The following is a 26,380-nucleotide window of genomic DNA, read 5'->3' on the forward strand; positions in this document are numbered from 1 at the left end:
GCTTGATGATATATAGCCTAGCCTTCCTCGATAAATGGGCTATCTAACACCGAAATAATTTTTCAAATCGGACTAGTAGTTCCCGAGATTAGCGCGTTCAAACAAACAAACAAACAATCAAACAAACAAACTCTTCAGCTTTATAATATTAGTAAAGATATAGCTTATATTATTTAGTAAAGTCGTTTTCTATTGGCAAAATAATTTTCAAAAACGATCGATTCCTCTTCGACTTAAACCGTTGCATACAGACAAATCTTTCCTACATAATATATTACGAGTATAGACATAGACATACACATCAAAATTCATACTTTCTACCGTTCAGCAACAACGTGACAAACCAACGGACGTTATGAATATTTTATATTGAATACTGATTTTGTTTTACCTTTTCGCACTATTGAGACGAAAGAGGTTTTATAAGATTGGTTTTTAAACGAATTTTGATATAAGCAGGAATTTTGATATAAATGGAAAACCGACTGGAAAACGACCAATATTGCAATTAAACATAATTAAAAATCTGTCAAGTGGGATTTGGACTCGCGACACTATGGGTTCCGTACAAAAATGCTTAAAGAGCAGCTACCACAGCAGTAAAAAAATTGGTCATCCAGTCAAGCTATGACCGTGCCAATGGCTACTTAACCCCGATTTCCTCTGATTTATTGATAAAGCAACAAAAATATATCATGTCTGAAATGTTCAACTGTCTTCTAAGTATATACCTAGGTATCACAGTTCATGAGATGTTTATATAAAGTGGGGAAATTTTACATAGATACCTACGGCCACCGAGGAGGGAGTAGACAAACTCATGGACAGGGATATCTTAATTATAGGATCTCGTTTTAACCTTTTAGGTACGAAACCCTAAAAAAATTACACCGTTTAAACTTAGCGTTTAAACATGAATTTACAATTGTTTTCCTCAAAATTCCAATTGTAACAACTTGTTTTTTTGTAACAGTGACACACATAAAATTTGCAATTTAGTATATCCAATAAATGGCCATTATATAATTAAATATGAGGGAAGTATTTGATGAGCTAGCAGTTTTAAATATCATTATTTTTCAACAGCCATGGCGGACGGAGCATTCAAAATGGCGGACCATGGAATACAGATTGAAAATGCGCGCGCAAACCAATGTCATATTTTTAAATGGGAAGCAGAGGAGATGTTTTTATTTTTCTTAAATTTGACTTGGACATTAATGTTGGCTGTTTTCGAAATGACGTATAAATATGCGAGTGTTATTCTGTTATCTGTGATATTGGCCGCTATTTTATATGGAATCTATAGAGCGTATTGGAATCCAGGAGTTGTTATACGGGTAAGTTTCTTTTAGTCATTTATTTTTTATTTAAATACTAGCTAGTCGCCTGAGGCTTTGCACACGATGTCTTTTAGGCCTCAAACTCTCTTTTTACCAAATTTCATCCGAACCGGTTTAGCATTTTAGGGATGTAGCAGAGACCGACAGACGAACATAAAGAGTATTAAGTAGGCATTTTGCTTGTTTATAGCTTTCTGCCCGCGGCTAAGCTAGTGCTATAAATTAACATAATAATCTTTTATTCCAGGAATTAACAGACATAGGATTCAGCCACATCCCATACATAAAGGGGGTGGATAGAGACCTCCACATAACAAGGGCTCAAACGAATCGACCTCTGGGACATAAGATACCCCCTCCATATCCTAATGGATGGTATGCTCTAATAGAGGGGAGGGATTTGAAGATTGGAGGGGTGTCGTCTGTGGATGCTTTGGGTAAGTTTTATTTAGCTATGGATGAAGTGGAATGTCTGCTGTCATGTTACAATAATGTATGATCGATATTCGATACCTATGTTCATAAATAAATAAAATCGCATCTTTTTAAATGCATATATATAGATTTATGTATTAAATACGGTACATGCCAATGTTAAAATTTTGAATTTGTATGTGTGTCCGTCTGTTTACTGCCATTATTTTCTGAAACAGCCGGACATGTTTAGACGGAACATTCTCTGGCAGATAGCTGCAGTAACATATCGGTTATCTAAAAGTTACTTGTAAAACACCAGCAACCTCGTAGGACAAGACAGCTAACATCTTAAGTAACAACATTTGTTCGATTATATTTTCATACAAAAATTAATTTTAATTGAATTTTCCGTTTGGATATTATAAACTCTACGCGCATCCCAAAAAATGACGTAAACAAGAAGCGAACGTGAGGGGGAAGGTTGGGGCGGACGGAGCGGCGCTAGCGCCTTTGAACTTGATCTTTGATTTGTCAGCGCATAGACTTACAAAATGTTAGGAGAGTACAATAAAAGCTTAAAAAATAATTTAAAAATAATTTATTGCGTTATGCCGCTGGATGAAAGTGATGGGGTGTGTTTGCACATGGATCGAGTTTTGCACGAAAGCTATGTGCCGATTATTTTATTTTTGAACTAGGCTCGCGAATCGTGGCTTCGCAACTACCTATTTGTTAATCTTATACCACCTCATAACACCAAATAGACCGATAAATCGCAAATGCGCAGCCATCCGTCAGCGATCTTTTTACTTGACGCGTGTTATATATTCTATTTGCTTTCAATAAATAATTGAAATAGGAAAGTTCGGTCGTATGTCGAAAAACTGAGCTGAATAAATTATGTATAAGATCAAATAAGTTTTTCAATCTTTCTCTAATTGTTGTTCGAGCTTACTAATTAGCATCTAGACCATAACATGAGCAATGAGCATTAACAAGAAAATTTCAATTCTTTATCAAACTTAAACTAAGAATTATTTTTATTACTACAGGTCAAACATTTTGCGTCTACCGTGGTGAAGATGGTGTCGCTAGAGCTGTGGACGGATTTTGCCCCCACTTAGGGGCAAATATGGGGATCGGTGGGGCAGTTAAGGGCAATTGTATAGAATGCCCCTTTCATCACTGGAGGTTTGGAGAAGATGGCGCATGCTCGTACATACCTGATATTAAGAATAGTAAGTATATGGACACGCTTTTATTAGTTTAACCTGTGTGTATGTTTTTGGATTTTGATGCAAAATAAACGGACAAATTTAATTAAAACTTTGCACACTTATCAAGGATCGGTGAAAATATTTAATACTTTTCATAAGACACATTCCCAATAAAATATTTTAAGTCAGGTAAATCTATACTTAAAATTATAAAGCTGAAGAGTTTGTTTGTTTGAACGCGCTAATCTCAGAAACTACTGGTCCGATTTGAAAAAAATAATTATCGGGGAAGGCTATAGGCTATATAATATAATATCATCACGCTAATATCAACAGGAGCGGAGCCGCACGCGGGAGAAATCGCGAAGCGCAGCTAGTTATTAATATGTTAGCAAATAAATAGCACATATTTTTAGTACCCAAAAATATTGCCGGTTTGGTAATTTTTCATGTTAATAATTGTGGTTAAAAAAGAAACTAACCTATGCCAATTTCCAGTACCAAAAGGCATATCAATCAAAACCTGGCAAACTATGGAAACGGATGGGGCTGTCTGGGTGTGGTATGATGCTGAGGGACGACCCCCGCTGTGGACCGTCCCAGAACTGGAGGAGACGAAAACCTGGGGGTATAGGGGCAGGAATGAGTTCATTATTAGCGCTCATATACGGGTAAGTGATTGCGTTATCAAAAGTGCATGGACTACTTCTTTTGTTTAATATCAAGAAATTCTTTACCATTTATGTAAAGCTGATTTAAAATAGTTTTTATCAAACTAAAATGAATTCCATGGTATGGTCGACTGTTTGTATTTTTGTTGTGTAGGGTTACTTCATTCGGCTTTCCAAATTATTCTCCTATTTGAAAGTAAATTTTTCCTGATATTGGCCTGTAGCGACACCTTTTTTTTTTTTTTTTTTTTTACGCATTTACGCATCCCCCTCTACAGTTTTGCTGTATGAGGGGGTATGTGGGACTCGCAGGAAGCCATACCCACTAAAACCCAACGGTGGCCACCGTTCACCTTCGGCGACAGGGGTTAACAGCTAGGCCTTATACCCCCACCGCCTACGTGGCGAGTGCCGCAACTTGGCGACCCGACCAAGCCCATAAGTTGGCAATAGGTGACGGTATCGAAAATGATAACGCCACCATATTACCGGGCTATCCGCCATCTGTCACAGGGGGGGGCCGGTTTACTTGCAGCGAGCATAACTGTAGTATGCTCGTCTCTACGTAAACCTGCCTGTAGCGACACCATGCTCTGAATCACGCAAGCGAAATGTTTTCGCTACAGAGCATAAATACAAGTTTCCTGGTCGAGGATCCTCCCTTTTTCGATGGAGTAATTCCACCTTCCTTCCTCCACAGGCTCATTGATTTCGAATATTAAAGTATTGGTTTGGTATGATTTTCTTAATAAGGATCGTTTATCAGCTGCTTTTGATAAGCTTTTGAACTATTTATTTGCAACATAAGTACGTGAAATTAGCTTAATTGTATTCGTATTGAACCTTATATCGAATTTTCTACAGTTAATATTCTCTTTCTCAGGATATCCCGGAGAATGCGTCAGATGCTGCACATCTTAACTCTATTCACAAACTGTCATTTATGACGGATATTGGCGGGAAAATGCCGTTTTTAAATAATATAGTCGGTAAGTATTTTGAAAACACCTATATTACTCTACTGACAGAATACCAGCGGTGTGTTCGCAGCGTCTACAGCTATAAGTCAAGAACGCAAGATCCTTTTCTGGAAATCCAGTGCACACACGATACGATATTCTCAGTAAACATGTTATCTAATTTATGTGTACCTTACTTTCTTTCCTTTTCCTCAATTCTTCAATCCTTTTCAAAAATTTTGCGTTTTCGACGCAAAAAAAGCGACATTCGAAAGCGACTTCGCTTTATACTATGTAGTGATTATAAGTAGTGATCATAAATACGCCCCAAGAACTTATTTTTTTTTTGCTTCCAGGACATCATATCTGGAGAACAGAATGGATGAAGACAGACGAATCTCATGTCGCTGAAATGAAGATCGATCAAAGTTACATTATAATGAATTGTAATGTGTTCCCGTTTAATATTTCTGTAAAGCAGGTGAGTTTAAACTCAAACATTCACTTATTCAATTAGACTACTATTTAGTAGCATTTTCGAATCGTCATTACATAAGTATTTTTAACATTTACCACCGATTCGGAAAGCAGTATCTATGGAGAAGAACCGACAAGAAACTCCATAGTTGCTCTTTTAAAATCATGTCAATATTACATAATATGTAACTTATATCTAACTAACTACATAATATATGACAGTTTAAGATTCAGATCATGCAAATGAAATGTTAAGAGAAAAAGATGGCGCGTAACGGATAAATGTCACGCGTAACGAAATAATAATAGTTTAAAAAAACTAAAAAACACGCTTTTTATAGAAAACCAAACTAAAAAATAGAAAATTTTATCAAATTAGTGTATTGTCATCGGTCCTCAATAAATCTACAAAGTTTGAACGAAATCTGGCCGTTTAAAGTGGGTCAAAATCGCGCCCAAAGAAGTCGGTTACAAACATACAGGTGAAGCTAAAATAAAGCGTGTAAAAATGTTACAATGCGAAGTCAAAAATATCCGAATGCGAAGCTCTGTATTCATCATTCATGGAAATTATTAAATTAAAACCTTATTTCATTGCTGTAATGTTCAAAGTCGCAATACGTATAATAATAATCAGAGTTTTAGTTTTAGAGACTCTCCCACTGTTTAGTTTTAGAGATATATCGTTATTGTGAGTCTAGATGTTTATTGCAAGTCCATAACTTTTATCATAATATGTAATAATATCAGCATTCTTTACAGGCAGCGTATGAAAGTTTAAAGCTTGAACGATGTTTTCATTCAACAATAATTGATTTTATCAATGACTAGCTGCGCTTCACAGTTTCACTCGCGTGGTTCCGCTCCTATGATAATATATGCCTATAGCCTTCCTCGATAAAATATGGGCTATCTAACATTGAAAGAATTTTTCAAACCAGACCAGTAGTGCCTGAGATTAGCGCGTTCAAACAAACAAACTCGTCAGTTTTTTAATATTAGTATAGATTATTTTATAAATGATAAATGGTAGAATATTGGTAATAGTATATTTTCTTTCTATTTCGTACGACTGCGAAGCATTGGAGAGTGCTATACGATGAAAAATATTATTTTGCCTTATTCAACTGTTTATTTATTGTGCATTGGGGGAATTTCGGACGATCAGAAAATTGTGAATACCTACCACTTTTAGAGCATCGCTTTATCGTAATTATCGTGAAGGGAGGGCATGAAGAAATTATATAGGTTTGATATTATTAGCATACATATTTGCTTAATCTATCGCTAGTTACGTATTAATTTCACATAATACACGTATTTACCCGTGGCCGGAATTACCCCCATGCACCTTAATTACACTTTTTTATTTTTTCCCCCTAGATCGGTCCAGCCCACGTCCGTCTCCATTTCAACTCAATATTCGGCTCCACTGTAGTGACACAATCTGTCACACCAATAGGCCCGATGCTACAAAAGGTTGTCCATCGAATATATTCGCCAGCTCGTAATGCGCTGTTCGGCGCTGTTCTTGTATTGGCTGAGGCTTATCAGGTAATAGTTATTTTTACTATTAGTTAGTAGTTATTATCATTACAACTAGTATTTTAAAAATGCAAGTGTATTTATTTGTTTGAAATAACAAAACATCTATTGTAAACAAAACACAAAAACACCAAAACATAAGAACTAAGAAGGTATAATTTTACACAATAAATACATATACAGGATGTCCCACTGTTGGTATTTAAGCTCAAAGGAGGTTATAGTTTTGCATACGCTGAGTACGTAAAAAATACTTAAAAATTCCAGACGCATTTTTTTTTCAAATAGATGAATTTTTAAAACTCTATGTGTACACCTCTAACAAGCAACCCGCCCATTTTTGCCACCAGTTCGTGAGCTATCGTTTAAGATTATGTTTTCATAGACAAAATGCTCACATTAGAGAAGCGGTATATGCCGGCTGCGCGAAGCTAGAGAAGCAAACATGGATTTTCAGGATTAATTTGCGAAAAAATTTTGACGTAATTTTGTTGTTTAAGTATTTTTCATGATCAGTGTATGCAAAACTAAAAGTCCCTTCGCGCTTAGTATACCGAAAGTGGGGCACCCTGTGTATGATTGAGTCTGATAGTTTATTGTTGTTGTATATAATCTAAATCTTTTCAGTTCGAACGTGACGTCGTAATCTGGAACAACAAGAAGCATGTGAGTTCACCCCCCTATGTACGCGCCGACAAATCAATACGCGCCTTTCGTGACTGGTTTGCTCAGTTCTATAGCGAAAACAGTGTTACTATGCGAGATGCTATGAATAAACCACTCGACTGGTAACCATGGTAACCAGTAAAAGACAGGAGCAAGGACAGGAGATAGTTTTTTTTTATTTCTTCATATCTAGAAGATATGACTATAATGTGCCAGTGTCAAGACGAGATCCATGCAAGATGCTATGAATAAACCCAAACTATGTAATCCGCTCGAGTAGTGAAGTTTCTTGGTTACCATGGTAACGAGAGGATATGGTATTACGTAAGCATGAATGGATGGATAGATGGATGGATGTTTAAAACGCGTGCGAAGCCGCGGGTGCAACTCTAGTAGAAAATAGTTATGGTGACGTCACATACTGTGAAATAAAAAGTTTAAACAACGATCAATAAAATAAGTCAGAATGCGTGCAAAAGCGTATTAAATTAGGACAAAGTATATAATAATTATATTATATATAAATCTCGTGTCACAATGTTTGTCCTCAATGGACTCCTAAACCACTTAACCGATTATAATAAAATTCGCACACCATGTGCAGTTCGATCCAACTTGAGAGATAGGATAGTTTAAATCTCAAATCGTTTTAGAGAAAGCGGGCGAAGCCGCGGTCGGTAAGCTAGTTATATTATAAGTAGAAAGGTGTACCTAGATTGTAGATAGAAGTTTCTTCTTCTCTAGAAGTCTTTGAAATGTGGCTATTTGGCCAGAATTGCAGTTATCTCTTCTTCGCTCACGATATTTGAATCATGCCATCTCACTTTTATGTCTAATCGTGTGTGCGTTAGAGCAAGCGCGCAAGAGCAACTTTTGTCTCCTTCACTATTTAGTCTCTTCCATCAACTGTATGGGGAGTTGCGTCGCTACGTGCGCGCACTTTCTTACTAGCCCATACAGTTGATGGGAGAGACAAAATAGTTCTCTTGCGCGCTAGCTCATTATGTGACTATTAAATTAGTGGACAATTTTGTTATGTATCTATCAACTGTTGTAAAAAAAATTGGTTGTCTGTAAAGTCGGTTTACTGACGATATATAGTTGAACGTGACAACGTCTTTAGGCCGATTGTGCTTCTTTGTCGCTCGTTCCGCGCTCTCGCTTGCACTTCAAGCCTTACATGGAACGCCTCACGAGGTAACGCCGCATGACTCATGTTATTCGTGCGTGCAGCCGGCTCTATCGAATTATAAGACTTTGTCACGTCAAAATTACTTAAAGGACTAATTGTGATTTGTTTTTATTAATTCGCTTGTTGATATATTGAAATCTGTTGAATAATGTTAAAGAAATATAATATCTAGATATAAATAGAATAATTTATTTATGTACTTAATACTTAATGTCATTTATAAGTATTTAAAAATATTGGCAATCCTTTCTTTGAATCTATCTGTACTAATATTATAAAGCTGAGTTTGTTTGTTTGAACGCGCGTATGTCTATTTTTTTTGTACTTATATCTACATATTAGGTATTACCTTATGTATTACATATTATTATGTAAATATCAATTTATTATAGTAATGAGCTATTTGAGACTTATTATGTCCAATTAATCGATAGGCACATTAAATTCAATGAAAAATGTTGAGAATTAGTGCCATTCTTGATTTAGAGCGGCCGTACACGGACTGCTCGAGCGGTCGGTCGTTGACTGCTCGAGCTACAAATCGCACAGATGACGGCTTGAAGCGGTCGCGACGGCTCAAGCAGTCCGTGTACGCCAGTGAATGAATATACTATATAGTTCACCGCGCGGTTTCGGCTTCAAGCCGTCGGTCTCAACTGCTTGAAGCGGTCCGTGTACGGCCGTTAAGGCCTATTCAAACTACAGCGGTATCCGCTACGGTCGATGTAGAATGTTGATACTCTAATCGCGTACCGATTCGAGTACAGTAGCGAACAGCCGATCGGTACGCGATTAGAGTCTCTATAATATACTATGTAAGAGATTTAATCGCGTGCCCATCGGGATACCGCTACCCAAGGCGGTATATAATACCGCTCTAATCTGAATAGGCTGTTAAATCTATATGAACTTGTAAATTGTGAAACTTGAAATAAAATATTATGCTTATTATTATTTTATTTATTTTGTCTGTGATTTTAACCCTTTTATATATTATTTAAAATCTATACCTACTAATATTATAAAGCTGAAGAGATTGTTTCTTTGTTCGTTTGTCTGAACGAGCTAATCTCAGGAACTACTGGTCCGATTTGAAAAATTATTTCGGTGTGTTATAGGCTATAAATCATCACACTAAGACCAACAGGAGCGGAGTAAATATGCGGGTGAACATTTTCAAAACACAAAAAGGCGTGTTAAATTGGTCATGTAAGTCGTACTAAATGTACTCTAAATAATGTTTTTTTTATTTACTTCGTGTTTGAAGCAATATTTCCACGGACGATACTAAAAATTAATGTTGCGTAAATTGACGTGTGACGTGTTTTTCTAATTAAAATTCATTTATTTCGAGTAATCATGGTAAAAGATCTTATAATCCAGTTGTTTTAATTTACCCTAACCTAAGTAATTTTAATTTGTTAAATACTTACCTAAATCGAATGTCAAAGAAACTAACTACCTATTATCATAACATTAGTACAGTCAAAATTTCACAAAATAGCATTAAAAAAAATCTTGCTCTTAAAACATTCAAAAATATATGTGGGGCATATTTTTAACCGACTTCAAAAAAGGAGGAGGTTATCAATTCGGCCGGTATGTTTTTTTTTTTGTATGTACACCGATTACTCCGAGCCCCGAGGTTTCTGAACCGATTTACGTGATTCTTTTTTTTGTTCGATGCAGGATGGTGTCGAATTGGTCCCATAAAATTTTTATTCGGATAGGCCCAGTAGTTTTTATTTTATGAGCATTTTTGTCTGTATTTGTAAACGTTGCAAGTGCAAGTTTGAAGTCGGTTGTTTTTAAAGCAGCTCAGTTATTAATATTATATTTATAAATAAAATTCCCAGTCACAATATGTTAGTTACCATCATAGTTACCATACTCCTCCAAAACGGCTGGCGCTGGATCGATTCTCATGAAATTTTCTGTGCATATTGGTTATGTCTGAGAATCAGCCCACATAGCTATTTTCATACCCTTTAGTGATAAGAGTAAGGCAGAACAACGTTTGCCGGGACAGCTAGGCGAAGCGCATTTATTATCGACATTGTCCTCATCACAACATAGTATAAAACAAAGTTGCTTTCTCTGTCCCTATGTCCCTTTGTATGCTTAAATCTTTAAAACTACTCAACGGATTTTGATGCGATTTTTTTAATAGATAAAGTGATTCAAGAGGAAGGTTTTAGTAGGTATATAATTTATTAGGTTTTAGACAAAGCGGGCGAAGCCGCGGGCGGTAAGCTAGATAAAAATAAATTGTTGTTGTTAGTTACTCCCCGAAATAAATAGTTGTTGTTAGCTACTATTATGTATTCTGTGGTTGTTGTTATAATATAGTTAGGTACTTAATTTTGAATTCCTAAGTATTTCAAATTATTTAAGTATTTACTGTCTCGCCATTTTCTTTAATAGCACTGAATAATATTTTTTTGCCCCTAGCACTCGAAAATTATACGGCAATTCAAATATCAGAATTTAAAATTAAAATATAAAGCGTTTCTGATCTGATATGGCGTCAGTTTAAAAGCTAATCTTGTAGTGGTCACTTCTATGTTGGGTAAGTTTATAATAATTGTATTTTAGTTTATTATCTAAAACTAGTGGTCCGCCCCGGCTTCGCACGTGGTACATGTTGACGTTTTCCCTCCATAAGAACCAACCTCGTACTTCAAGGAATATTATAAAAAAAAATTAATAACGTGATCGGTACAGCCGTTCTCGAGACTCGGCAATACATATTTTGGCGATTCATTTTTATATTATAGCAGACTAGCTTTCCGCCGACCGCGACGGCTCCGCCCGCGGTTTCAAAGAAAATCTCGCATAGTTCCCGTTCCCGTGGAATTTCCGGGATAAAACCTATCCTATATTACTCGTGGATAATGTAGCTTTCGAATGGTGAAAGAATTTTTAAAATCGGTCCAGTAGTTTATGAGCCTATTCATTACAATCTAACAAACAAACAAAGTTTTCCTCTTTATAATATTAGTGTAGATGTAGACTAGCTTTCCGTCCGCGGCTTCACCCGCAATGCGAACCACCATGCGGGTTTTTCTTGAAATCTCGGACGAGGCCGAATTTGCGCGAACACAGGACAACGTCTGGCGGATCAGCTAGTCTTCTAACTTTTCTACTAATATTATAAATGCGAAAGTTTGTGAGGATGGATGTATGTGTAGGTGTATGTAAGTATGTTTGTCACTCTTTCACGCAAATACTACTGAACCGAAATAATTAAGCACACATATAGAGGGTAACTTGGATTAACATATAGGATAGGTTTTATCCCGCAAATCCCGCGGGAACGGGAACTTATATTTTTCTATGAATACGCGGGCGAAGGCGCGGGCGGTAAGCTAGTACATACTGTACTTATATAAATAAAAAATTGTGTGCGTGTACTAGTGTACACACGTAAGAAGTGAAACTTCTTTATGACCTTATATTTCAAAAAAATAATTGACTTTATGCAACTTTACAGATATATACGTCGAAACACGCGTTGTAGGGATAAGAAAAAAATGGCGCGTAAAGAAAAAATGTCACGCGTAACGAAAAAATGTTACACTAAATTTTTTCCCAACTCCGATAAAGAAGTTTCACTTCAAAAATGCAATAATTGTTGAAAATAAGCACTAGGTATTACAAATACTTATCTAGAAAGTAGAAACATATCTTTATCTATGTTTTTAAAATAGTAATTGTTTTAATATAGGTACAAATATAATCTGTATTTTGGTTATTGTATAGTCTGTATATCACAGTAAACTGCTATTGTCTTTGCCCTTCTCCTGTCTCTTTGGTTCGCGGTGTAATGTAGTTTGTACTATAGTATTATAAAAATAAAGTTAATTTATCAGTATCCACAAGTTGTGTTTCAACATACACAATTGGCGCCAGTAAGCGGGCACGATTCCGCATAAAGGTATACATATTATAGATATTAAAAATAATTTTGTTTGTCTATTTGTAACTATAAAACAAATAAACTAGGTATGCATGATCAATAATTAATGTTTTGTTGTCAATTCGGTTATAGATATTACATCAATTAATAAACATAGGGCTGATTTTTCAACCGTTGCAGTTGGTTAAAATTTATTCATCGAATACCGTATTAAACTACCATTTCAAAAATGTATTCTAATTGTCCGTATTTGACAGTGCACAGGTGACATTTTAAAATATTATTAAATATTATTCGTGTAATACCTACTTTATTGGACGGGTAAATTTTAACCAAGGATTGAAAAATCGGCCCTTAACTAAGTTAGTTGAAAAATAGTGATGTAAGGTCGCAAATAAATTATTAGAACTTAACTTTTTATTGTGAAAATTTGAAGGTCTAAAAGACCAGTTTTACTACTAAAATGCCAGTTTACCGGTAATTCATACAAAAATAATGAATACCAGCGTACCGCCCGCGGCTTCGCCCGCTTTGTCTAAAACCTAATAAATTATATACTAAAACTTTCCTCTTGAATCAATCTATCTATTAAAAAAAACCGCATCAAAATCCGTTGCGTAGTTTTAAAGATTTAAGCATACAAAGGGACATAGGATAGAGAAAGTGACTTTGTTTTATACTATGTAGTGTAGTCATGAATTTATTGTATTGTAGCCGATCCTTGATAAGTTTACAAAGTTTGAATTAGATAGTTTTTAAAGTATACCTATTTATTATAATGTTAATATGAAAGAGTGTGAGAGTTCTCAGTACCTATAATATAGTAAAGTAATCTAAACCTTGAAAAATCAAAATATGAACATTAAAATGATTAATCAGTTTGTAAGTTCATTAACATGTTATTTATAATGTAAGTTAGTTTATTTGTAAGTTTCTGAATAAGTTAGTAGATAAAGTATTTTAACTTTTAACCTTACCGACAGATAACGACCGATAACGCTGAAACTTTACACTGAGAATACAAATACTACGTGACACGCGCGCCTATTTCTCGTGTCAACTGTCAAGTCAACTGTCGTGTTTTAAAGATGAATAAAGTTTAAATTATTAATAATAATCAAATAAAATTTAGGTAAACTATTTTAAAAATTACTTATTTATGGTTGATACTTATCAATGACATTCCCTGATAGGTAATTCGACACTTTTTGGCGTTATGTTTTATTGTACTTACATTAATCCTTCATTAATTTTCACTTATGGGCCGATTTCTCAATCATTGGATAAAACTTACCCGTCCAATAAAGAATTACACGATAATATTAAAATATCACCTGTAAACTGTCAAATACTGGCATTTAGAATACATTTCATAAATGGTAGTTAAATACGTTATACTACGAATAAGTTTTAACCAAGGATTGAAAAATCAGCCCTTAATCGATAGCTAAACTACAGAATAGCTGGAAGCTCTGAATTCATCTACTGTTACATATAGCACATAGGTATTATTGCCTAAAGTTTTCAGGGATCACGTACATAATATGTCCAACTGTGAAATAAATAATTTTTGTAAACGGTTGTTAACGAGATTACTGCGTTTATACAATTACAATCTCTTCACCTTTATTATATTTTATCACTATTATACAGTATAAAACATAGTCGCTTTCTCTGTCCCTATGTCCCTTTGTACTTAGGTACATTTGCTTTTTTTAGTTAAATCTTTAAAACTACGCAACGGATTTTGATGTGGTTTTTTTAATAGATAGAGTGATTCAAGAGGACAATTTTATAATATCATTTATTAGGTTTTAGCCAAAGCGGGCGAAGCCGCGGGCGGTAAGCTAGTATTATATAATTATAGTATAGTTTAATGTACATTATATTATAATGTAAATAAATGTAAATATAGAAAATAGTCTGGATTAGCACAGGTTTCTTTTTATCCTGTAAGTAATCACACGAGTAAATAAATCTTTACTCTGATAAATACGAAATAAATATTATCTATTGTTTTTACATAGAACATAAAATTAGCCATATCTATAAACAAAATATATTCTACGTAGGTAACTAGATAAAGATTGAACTATGAAAAAATAAACATGCATCTTTTTAATGCTAAAAATTGGTCTAATAGATTTAGAGCTAAACCGTTACAAACAGACAAATCTTTCCTACATATATTATGCGTATAGACATACACATCAAAATTTATTTTATTTATTTATTTATACTTTATTGTACATATACAACCAGACAGAGAATAACAAGATACAATAATTCAAAAATTCATACTTTCTACCGTCCAGCAACAACGCAACGTGACAAACCAACGGACGTTATGAATATTTTATATGGAATACTGATTTTGTTTTTACCTTTTCGCACTATCAAAACGAAAGAGGTTTAATATTATATTCTTAAACAAATTTTGATATAAGCAGGTAGTTTAAATGAAAAGCCGACTGGAAAACGATTCATGTACTGCAACTAAACATAATTAAAAATGTGTCAAGTACGAGTAGGACTCAAGAGACTACAAAAAAGGATTCCGTACAAAAAAGGATTCCGTACAAAAAAGCTTAAAGAAAATGAAAAAATTACTGAAGAAAAGATAATAATTATTATATACAGGGTGTCCCACTATTGGTATACTAAGCGCGAAGGGACTTGTAGCCTTGCATACACTGATCATGACAACATTAAAATCACGTCAAAAATTTTTTGCTAATTTTTTTCCTGAAAATACATGTTTTCTTCTCTGGCTTCGCGCAGCCGGCATATACCTACCGCTTCGCTAATGTGAGAATTTTGTCTATGAAAACATAATCTTGAAGAAAGCTCACGTGCTGGTGGCAAAGCTGGGCGGGTTGCTTGTTATGGATGTACATAATATAGAGTTTTAAGACTTCATCTATGTAAAAAAAATGCGTCTGGAATTTTAAAAGTAGGTATTTTTTACGTACTTAGCGTATGCAAAACTATAACCTCCTTTGAGCTTAGTATACCAACATTGGGACATCCTGTGTAAAATCGGTTAAGCGCGAGACAGATTCATAACACTAAGGGTTCCGTACTAATATGCTAAGGAGCAACTGTACTAAAATTGGTTACCCATCCAGTTTACGACCAAGCTTAGGGTCGTAAACTGGATGGGTACAAACGAAAGGACGGACTGTCAGACTATCAGCGAAGTCTCAATAATAGGGTCTCGTTTTTACCCTTTGGATACGGAATCCTAAAATTTATACCGTTTAAAACATAAATTTATAATTGTTTACTTAAAAATTCCAAGTGAAATTTAGTATATCCAAAAAATGGTAATTATATAATTAAATATGAGGGAAGTATTTGATGATCACGCAGTTTTAAATATCATTATTTTCCAACAGCCATGGCGGACGGAGCATTCAAAATGGCGGACCATGGAATGCAGATTGAAAATGCGCGCGCAAACCAATGTGATATTTTTAAATGGGAAGCAGAGGAGATGTTGTTATTTTTATTAAACTTGACTTGGACATTATTGTTGGCTGTTTTCGAAATGACGTATAAATATTTGAGTGTTATTCTGTTATCTGTGATATTGGCCGCTATTTTATACGGTATCTATAGAGCGTATTTGAATCCAGGAGTTTTTATACGGGTAAGTTTCTTTTGGTTATTTGTTATTTTATTTACATACTACATTTGCCCGCAGCTTCGCCCACTTTGTTCTTAGGTCTCAAACTATATTTTAAGCAAATTTCATCCGAATCGGTTCAGCAGTTTAGACATGTTGAACAGACCGATAGACTGACATACACAGTAGGTATATTAACTAGGGATTTTGCCTATAATTAGCTTTCTACCCCCGACTTTGCCTACCTAGTCAAAGGAAAACCCGCATAGTTCCCGTTCGTATATGATTTCCGGGATGAAACCCACAACGACAAAAAGGTGTCGTTGCAATAGGGAACTTTGCGGGTTTTGTTTGAAAAAGCGGGTGAAGCCGCGGGCGGAAAGCTAGTGCTACATAAATTAACATAATAACGCGTGTTTCTTTTATTCCAGGAATTAACAGACATAGGATTCAGCCACATCCCATACATAAAGGGGGTGGATAGAGACCTCCACATAACAAGGGCTCAAGCGAATCGACCCCTGGGTCACAAGATACCCCCACCATATCCTAATGGATGGTATGCTGTAATGGAGGGGAGGGATTTGAAGATTGGAGGGGTGTCGTCTGTGGACGCTTTGGGTAAGTTTTATTTAGCTATGGGTAAAGTGGAATGTCTGCTGTCATGTTACAATAATGTATGATCGATACCTATGCTCGTAAATAAATAAAACATCTGTTTTCAAAATGCATAACATGAATGTATTAAACACACATAGGTACGCCAAAATTTCAGTTTTTTTTTTATTTTATTGTTGTATGTGTGTCTGTTTATTGCGTTTATTTTCTGAAACAGCCGGACATATTTTGACGGAACATTCTCTGGCAGATAGCTGCAGTAACATAATTATCTGTTATCTGTATTCTATTTGCTTTCGATTAGAAAAGGGAAGTTCGGTTGTATGTCGAAAAACTCAGCTAAATAAATTATGTATAAGATTAAATAAGTTTTTGAACCTTTTTCTAATTGTTGTTCGAGTTAATTAGCGTCTAGGACCATAACATGAGCATTAACAAGAAAATTTCAATTCTTTATCAAACTTAAACTAAGAATTACTACTACAGGTCAAACATTTTGCGTCTACCGTGGTGAAGATGGTGTCGCTAGAGCTGTGGACGCATTTTGCCCCCACTTAGGGGCAAATATGGGGATCGGTGGGGCAGTTAAGGGCAATTGTATAGAATGCCCCTTTCATCACTGGAGGTTTGGAGAAGATGGCGCCTGCTCGTACATACCTGATATTAAGAATAGTAAGTACTAGATTTCCGCCCGCGGCTTCGCCCGCGTTTGCAAAGGAAAACCCGCATAGTTCCCGTTTTCGTGGGATTTTCGGGATAAAAACTATCCTATGTGTTAATCCAAGTTACCCTCGATATGTGTGCTAAATTTCATTGTAATCGGTTCAGTAGTTTTTACGTGAAAGAGTAACAAACATCCAAACTTTCGCATTTATAATATTAGTAGGATAGTAGGATGAACACGCTTTTATTAGCTTCACCTGTGTGTAAATAACTGCTTTAGACTGGATTTTGATGCAATTTAGGGCCGATTTTTCAATCCTTAGTTAAAACTTATTCATCGAATATGTATCGTATTAAACAACCATTTTAAAAATGTGTTACTTGCCCACTTTTTGACAGTTTTTAGTTGACATCTGTATATTATTGTGTAATACCTACTTTATTGGACGGATAAGATTTAACCAAGGATTGAAAAATCAGCCCTTAAACGGACAGATTTAATTAAAACTTTGTACGCTTCTCAAGATGTGTTTTATATATAATTTTATGAATTTAAACTATAAACATCTACGCTCACAATCACCTTTTGAAAATTGTCAAAATATACGCCTTAAATAATATTCAAAGATTATTATATCACTACATATTATAAAACAAATTCGCTTTCTCTGTCCCTATGTCCCTTTGTATGCTTAAATCTTTAAAACTACGCAACCTTCCTCGATAAATGCGCAATCTAACACTGAAAGAATTTTTCAAATCAGTCCAGTAGTTCCTGAGATTAGCTCGTTCAAAGAAACAAACTCTTCAGTTTTATAATATTAAGTATAGATTAATAAAGTGGCAAATAAAAATTATTTCTATTTCCAGTACCAAATGGAATATCAGTCAAAGCCTGGCAAACTATGGAAATGGATGGGGCTGTCTGGGTGTGGTATGACGCTGAGGGACGACCCCCGCTGTGGACCGTCCCAGAACTGGAGGAGACGAAAACCTGGGGGTATAGGGGCAGGAATGAGTTCTTGATTAGCACTTATATACGGGTAAGTGTGACTTAATTTAAGCTAGAAAAAGTTTGGAAAATCCAAAAGTGCACGCCTCATAATCTCATCCTTTACAATAAAATTGATTATTTATAAAGGTGTATATAATATAAGTATGTAGATACACTTGTTCTCATGTTCCAATGCACTTGTACTGTCTCAAAACAGTTGGAAAAGTAAAGAAAGCGGTACCGTAATAATTGAGCTATTTTTCTTGTGGCCCCACCTAGATGTGAAACTGCGCCGGTTTAAGGGACTGACTACCAACTTATTTTTTTAAACCTTGGCTTATAGTATAAAGAATCGAGTTTATAATGGTGAATTTTGAGTACACTATAAATGTAAAAAAAAAGTCGATATTTTTTTTGTTTATTTAATAACAATTAAACCACATCGAATCAGACCCTGAAAAATGAAAGGGTTCTATTCCTGAGCATACTCAAGCGTAAGAGAAAAAAAAAGACTCGATTAGTAAAGTATTTCGGTCGCTATCGTGTTAACAAGAAAATCCTACGCACATACAGACACACGGACGTCCAAGACAGAACTTTTTAAAACTGTTTTTTAACTAGTTTAAATAACAAAAATGACATCAAAAATGTAGATGTTTTGCGCGAAGTGACAGTAGTACCCACCTCAACGCTTCGCTTATGAGGCGTGCAAAAATGCTTATTGAAGTGAAACTTCTTTATCGGGGTTGGAAAAAAATTTAGTTTAACATTTTTTCGTTACGCGTGACATTTTTCCGTTACGCGCCATCTTGCGTGATTCGACGTATTTCTGTAAAGTTGCATATAGTAAATTATTTTTTGATAAATAAGGTCATAAAGAAGTTTCACTTCTTACGTGTGTACACTAGGACACGCACACATTTTTTTAACACATTTCAAATGATTACATTAAAGGGCCAGTTCTATGGTGTAATGAATATATAAATATTACAATTGATGGACAATAGGTGTTATCAAGCCGAAATCTGTTAATTATTGTACTCCTGAGAAGTGAATGAATAGCTGAGGTATTTAGTCCTTTTTCTATAATTTTCTGCACCACTTTGTTTGAGATTTAACAGACTTTAACTAGCTTACCACACGCTGCTTTGCCCGCTTTGTCTTAAACCGATTAAATTATATATTAAAACCTTCCTCTTGAATCACTCTATCTATTAAAAAAACCGCATCCAAATCCGTTGCGTAGTTTTAAAGATTTAAGCATAAAAAAGGGACACGTCACACAGGGACAGAGAAAACGACTTTGTTTTATGTACTAAAACCTTCCTCTTGAATCACTCTATCTATTAAAAAAACCGCATCCAAATCCGTTGCGTACCTAGTTTTAAAGATTTAAGCACACAGGGACAGAGAAAGCGACTTTGTTTTATATACTAATAACAAGCGGTCCGCCCCGGCTTCGCCCGTGGTACATATTCACGTTTTCTCTACATAAGAACCATCCTCGTACTTCAAGGAATATAATAAAAAAAGAATTAAAGAAATCGGTTCAGCTGTTCTAAAGTTATGCGCTTACCAACACATTTTGGGATTCATTTTTATATTATAGATTGGTATTAGGTAGGCCTTAGGTATGTAGTGAAGTATATAATGCGTTTATGAAGAATTTGTAAAAAAATATTTTCTTTCTCTCAAATTTTGAATTATGTCTGTTTATATTCGTGTAACATTTGCAACATCGATTAATTATATTATCTTGAAATAAACTTCTTTCACAGGACGTTCCTGAAAATGCGTCCGATGCGGCACATCTTAACTATATCCACAAACTATCATTTATGACTGATATTGGCGGGAAAATGCCGTTTTTAAATAATATAGTCGGTAAGTGTCACTACATAGTGTAAAAAATAACTACGTTAAAAACAACCAACTTCAAAAACGGAAAAGTAAAAAATAAAAAAGACTTGATATTATTCATTGCTACATAATATTATCTATTATTTAGATGTGCTATTTACTAAAAAGGTTTGATGTCGGTGCACGGGCTTAATACTAGATAAGTGCTTAGTTCTTGGCACCGACTTCAAACCTATCTAATAAATAGCACATCTGAACAATATGTAGGTAATTAATAATATCAAATCTTTTTTAACCGACTTCAAAAAAAAGGAGGTTATCAATTCGGCCGGTATGTTTTTTTTGTTTTTTTTTTTATGTATGTAGGTACATAGATTACTCCGAGGTTTCTGAACCGATTTACGTGACTCGTTTTTTTTGTTCGATGCGGGATGGTGTCGAATTGGTCCCATAAAAATTTTATTCGGATAGGCCCAGTAGTTTTTATTTTATGAGCATTTTTGTCTGTATTTGTAAATGTTGCAAGTGCAAGTTTGAAGTCGGTTGTTTTTAACGCAGTTAACTATCACTTGTTATGTCAGCCGGATTGCTAGCCGCAATGCGGCTGCCCGCATTGTGCATATGAACCCTTAGTTTGAATTAATATTTTTCCATTTCAGGCCATCATATTTGGAGAACAGAATGGACGAAAACAAGCGAGCCACATGTAGCTGAGATGAAAATCGATCAGAGCTACATTATAATGAATTGTAATGTATTCCCGTTCAATGTTACTGTTAAACAGGTGAGTTTAAGATAGCTAATAATTATAATCAACATCATCATCACCACCAAAATTTTTTTTTAAGTTCTTCATCAGTCATGCAAATGATATACTTATTATGTAGTTAGATATAAGTTACACATTATGTAATATTGACATGATTTTAAAAGAGCAACTATGGAGTTTCTTGCCGGTTCTTCTCTTTACTGCTTTCCGAATCGGTGGTAAATGTTAAAAACACTAATGTAATGACGATTAGAAAGTGCTACTAAGAGTAGTCATTGAATAAATAAATGTTTGAGTTTGAGTTTTAAATGAAATATTGTTATGAGAAATAATTGATGTTATGTACTTTTTTACGTATCAAAATCGTCAAAAATATCCGAATGCGATTTGTTACAGACAGCGTATGAAAGTTTAAAGCTTGCACGATGTTTTATTTTATCAATGACAAGCTGCGCTTCGCGGTTTCACCCGCGTGGCTCCGCTTCAATTATTCTTAGCGTGATGATATATAGCCTATAGCCTTCCTCGATAAATGGGCTATCTAACACTGAAAGAATTTTTCAAATCGGACCAGTAGTTCCTTAGATTAGCGCGTTCAAACAAACAAACAAACTCTTCAGCTTTCTAATATTAGCATAGATGAGTGGTAGGAAATTGATTATAATAATATATTATAATAATATATTTGTCTATTTCGAGAGTGCTGTACGATAAAAAATATTATTTTGCCTTATTCAACTGTTTAATTTATTACATCTTTGACGTGACAACGTCTTATAATTCGATATAGCCGGCTGCACGCACGAAAAAACATGACTCATGCGGCGTTACCTCGCTCTGAGGCGTTCCATGTAAGGCTTGAAGTGTAAGCGAGAGCTCGGAACGAGCGACAAAGAAGCACAATCGTTGTCACGTCAACTATCGTCAGTAAACCGACTTTACAGACAACCAATTTTTTTTTTCTTTTATTTCTTCCCAGATCGGTCCAGCCCACGTCCGTATCCATTTAAACTCAATATTCGGCACCACTGTAGTGTCACAATCTGTAACACCAATAGGCCCGATGCTACAGAAGGTTGTGCATCGAATATATTCGCCAGCTCGTAATGCGCTGTTCGGCGCTATTCTTGTATTGGCTGAGGCTTATCAGGTAATAGTAACATAACATATTTCTTTGAGCAACAGATGCTCACCTGTTTAGTTACATGACGTAAAAACCTGCTATTAAGAGGAGGCTCCCTAACATAATTTCTGTCACTGAGAGACCGGTTAGACCGCTACGGTGCTAGACGCTATCACAGCCGTAATAAAGTTGAATATCGCGTGCGCTTTTTAATCGCGTTCGAGCTCGAAACTAAATCTCGTAATTCTCAATTCTTATTTCGTTTATAACTAAAGTAATAATTGATCTAGAGAAAAAATATCTTGGGATTCGATAGTAAACTATATTAATTTCTTACTGTCCAAGTAAATCTTGAAAAAAATTGAATAATCCTTAAAAAAGGCATAATTTTGTAATAAAAAATGAATCGAGCGAAAATGTTACAATTTCGTAACTGTCTTGTAACTACTTACCTACATAGAAAGAAAAAGACCCAATAAAGTTCCATTTTGATTGTATGTGTGACTGTTTCAGAATAATAATGCAAATTCAAATAAAATTTAGGGAGCTTCCCCTTAAACCACAATGAAGAATGAATGATCAAATTAGTTGTCAAAAAAGAGGGTGTGTGCCGAGCACACGTGTCAGAAGTGAAACTTCATAGGCAAGATTCAAAGATACCAAAATCGTCGCCTTACTCCACTGTTTCTAAGTAAATTGTGAGTCTAGTTTTTAATAATTGTTGTATATTTTCAGTTCGAACGCGACGTGGTAGTCTGGAACAACAAGAAGCATATCGGCTCACCCCCCTACGTACGGGCGGACAAGTCGATTCGGGCCTTTCGCGATTGGTATTCGCAGTTCTATAGCGAACATAGTGTGTCCATGCGAGATGCTATGACTAAACCACTCGACTGGTAACCATGGTAACGAGTGAAAGTCTGAAAGACAGAAGATATCATGGGACTTCACTGGCAGTTTACGGTTTCACCATACCTAAACATGAAAAACCGGCAACAGCTTTACTTTGCTAGTGTCCTTTTTGACGTATTAAAATTTAAACAACCTTCTTACTTGTATGATAAACTTTTATTGAGAACCTCTAAAGCTTCAAGTGACTGTGGGTCATGCACAAATATTTATTCTGTGCCTAAATACAAAACGGCTGCCTTTAGAGGAAGTTTTAGATTTCTTGCTACGAAATGCTGGAACGATATCCCGCCTCCCATTCGAAATTCTCAATCAAGGGACACTTTTAAAAAGAAGTTGAAAGCTTATTTTCTTATTATCCAGAAACAGTCTACATAAGTATATACCTATTGTTACTTTAATTATTTTTTTTTCTTCTTAATAATATCTAGTTAATGCTATAGCATATCTATTGACCATTTATCCTTAATTTAACTTTCACTACCTACATAGTAAATTCAAATTCAAATTCAAATTAATTTTTTAGTATAAAACAAAGTCGCTGTCCCTATGTCCCTTTGTATGCTTAAATCTTTAAAACTACGCAACGGATTTTGATGTGGTTTTTTTTTATAGATAGAGTGATTCAAGAGGAAGGTTTTAGTATATTATTTATTAGGTTTTAGACAAAGCGGGCGAAGCCGCGGGCGAAGCCGCGGGCGGTCAGCCAGTTTTCTATATATATTTTTTTTCTGTTGTGCTGAAATAGATATCTTTAACTTCTTCTACTTGGTGCTAGCAGTATTAATTCATAAATTCTACACTCATTCATTTTAATTGCTGATCTTGTTTTCCTCTCAACTCACTCAGCCGATTTTCCTCTCTGACTGGCAAACAATGATACATACTTACTTTTAACATCAAAACTTTCATACTTTATAATATATATACATTTATAGCATAATTTAGTCTTTAGAGTCACTCGACTCGTTATTTAATATGGTGCTGACAGAATCTCATCATAAATGTTACAGCCTCAGCTGTAACATTCAGTGTAAAAATTTTTTCGTTTCGCGTTATATTTTTCCGTTACGCGCCATCTTTTTCTTATCCCTACCACGCGTGATTCGACGTACCTATTTCTGTAAAGTTACATAGAGTAAATTATTTTTTGAAAAATAAGTTCATAAAGAAGTTTGACTTCTTACGTGTGTACGTACACTAGTACACGCACACATTTTTATCGTTTATCATTTTATTTTTGTGTATCTCCTTATTATTACATATTATTATGTAAATATCAATTTATTATAGTAATAAGCTATTTAAGATTTATAATTACATGTCCAATGAATCAATAGGCACTTTAAATTCAATGAAAAATGTTGAGAATTAGTGCCATTCTTGATTTAAGGCCTATTCAAACTACAGCGCGGCGGTATACGCTACCGCGGTGGGTAGCGGTATCCCGATGGCACGCGATTGAATCTCTTACGTAGTATATTATAGAGACTAATCGCGTACCGATTCGAGTACGGTAGCGAACAGCCGACCGGTATGCGATTAGAGTTTCTATAATATACTATGTAAGAGATTTAATCGCGTGCCCATCGGGATACCGCTACCCACGGCGGTATACACCACTATTTTTAAATCAGTACAAAAACTTTAGGGACATGTTAGCGAATACTTTATTATCGTGATCATGATGTTAGAATTACATAATATCGATAGATAGCAAAGATATAATCATTTGTTTATTTAAGAAAGTCTCACTAAAATCATAGACACATTGCAGAGTTCATTCACTTATTCATTGATAGTATTACCTAACCTTGGGCAATAAAATGAAACAAGAGATGTAGTTACTAACTTTATTTATTTTAATTTCCTAAATTCAAATCTCCCCTTCATACTTCATCCGGGCTTAGGACCGGAATAATTACTTTTTTACAATAAATTAAATAGGTACGTAGGTATGCAATTACAAAACAAACAATATCAAAATCGAATTTTGACGTATAAATTAAGAAGTTAGAATCAGCTGTTTTTTACAATACCTAATCTGTATTGAACGAAAAAACGATTTTGGCGTGTCTAAGAAGTTAGAACCAGCTGTTTTTTACAATACCTACTCTGTATTGAAAGAAAAAACGATTTTGGCGTGTTTAAGAAATTAGAATCAGCTGTTTTTACAATACCTAATCTGTATTGAAAGAAAAAACAATTTTGGCGTGTGAAGTTAGAATCAGCTGGTATTTACAATTATCTTAACTAACCTTACAAGTATTTCAATAATAAAATTGTCCTTCAAAATGTCCACCACCGTTATCAATACACAGACGTGCACGTTTTATTAAATTGTTTTTTAACGAGAGAAGTAAGTAGGTATGTTTTTTTTGTCTTTTCACTTCATCCAATATGCGCTGTTTTAATTATTGTTCGACACTAACCGGCTCACTTTTGTTCACTTAATTTCACTCCACAAAAAGAGGTCCAAGGGTGTGAGATCAGGTGAGCGAGGAGGCCAAGCAGCAGGCCCGCCTCGACCGATCCACTGGCTTCCAAACTCCGCTGTGAGAAATTCATGAACCGCAGCGTTATTCGACATTCGTACTACGTCGAGGATCCTCTTAAAAATACGCTAGTACATTACACGTTAGCATTTTGTGACAACGCCTGCTGGTAAGCATTTACCACGACGGTTCGTACATTTGGCGATCGAGCGTTCGGGACTCGGGTACTATTATCTGTACATACGTACTGCTGCACTCGCATTTTCTCCACTCAAAAAGAACGCACGAAGCATAAGTACATAATCCCGTCATATGAATTGATATGATATTGTACCAGGAAAAACGTAAACAAACGCGACGAAAAAAAGCAAGTTTTCACTTCCGCTAACAATTAGGCACTGTTTGTCCGTTGTCGCAACGCGTTCGCGCGTTGGGGTGCGAACTGCGAACTGCGAACTGCGACGCGGGCGCAGGCCACAGAGGGAAAGGGGGTGGCGGGGTGAAGGATGGCGAGCTTCGACGCGAGTTTGCCGGAATTTATCAATGGAGCTGTCCAGCGGACCTATTCGAAATCGTACGCTAGAAAATTACAACACAATACTTAGTGTGGGTCATTGACTAAGAATAGGTTTAACAATTTTTACATATTTATGTGGACATTTTTGGGACATTTCTGTTTGTTAGTGTTTTTAATTATTTCTTACACAAATATGATTGTTTAAAGGTACTTAACACCCTGTAAAATTTTATGTACTGATTAAAAAATAGTGGTGTATAATATCGCTCTAATCTGAATAGGCCTTTAAATCTGTATAAACTGACTGCTTGTAAATTGTGAAACGTGAAATAAAATAATATGCTTATTAATTATTTTGTTTATTTTAACCCTTTTAAATAATATAAAAATACGTTTTC

General features: G+C 35.1%; 2 protein-coding genes across 3 annotated transcripts in view; both read left to right on the forward strand.

Annotated features, from left to right (window-relative positions):
• The window catches only part of LOC123704684 (cholesterol 7-desaturase nvd-like), a 31,314-nt gene extending 23,813 nt beyond the window's left edge, over positions 1–7,501 (forward strand). The window contains exons 3-10 of the mRNA XM_045653105.1: positions 1,087–1,340; positions 1,591–1,780; positions 2,813–2,998; positions 3,476–3,648; positions 4,532–4,637; positions 4,964–5,088; positions 6,468–6,638; positions 7,257–7,501. Of these exons, the coding sequence (XP_045509061.1) occupies positions 1,089–1,340; positions 1,591–1,780; positions 2,813–2,998; positions 3,476–3,648; positions 4,532–4,637; positions 4,964–5,088; positions 6,468–6,638; positions 7,257–7,421 (1,368 nt within the window). The 5' untranslated portion in view covers positions 1,087–1,088 and the 3' untranslated portion in view covers positions 7,422–7,501. The remainder of the gene's footprint in view (positions 1–1,086; positions 1,341–1,590; positions 1,781–2,812; positions 2,999–3,475; positions 3,649–4,531; positions 4,638–4,963; positions 5,089–6,467; positions 6,639–7,256) is intronic.
• Positions 7,502–11,037: 3,536 nt separating this feature from the next.
• On the forward strand, positions 11,038–23,446 carry LOC123704683 (cholesterol 7-desaturase nvd-like). 2 transcript variants are annotated; one of them, XM_045653102.1, is made up of 9 exons: positions 11,038–11,056; positions 15,805–16,058; positions 16,466–16,655; positions 17,139–17,324; positions 18,186–18,358; positions 20,088–20,193; positions 20,829–20,953; positions 21,918–22,088; positions 22,797–23,446. In XM_045653102.1, exons 1-9 carry the CDS (start codon positions 11,050–11,052, stop codon positions 22,959–22,961), a joined length of 1,377 nt encoding a protein of 458 aa, XP_045509058.1. In that variant the 5' UTR covers positions 11,038–11,049; the 3' UTR covers positions 22,962–23,446. The 2 variants fall into 2 exon arrangements, with proteins under 2 accessions (XP_045509058.1, XP_045509059.1); XM_045653103.1 differs by lacking the exon at positions 11,038–11,056 and adding an exon at positions 12,323–12,424.
• Positions 23,447–26,380: the final 2,934 nt, after the last annotated feature.

Source organism: Colias croceus, chromosome 30 (assembly GCF_905220415.1).
Source record: "Colias croceus chromosome 30, ilColCroc2.1".
NCBI lineage: Eukaryota > Metazoa > Arthropoda > Insecta > Lepidoptera > Pieridae > Colias > Colias croceus.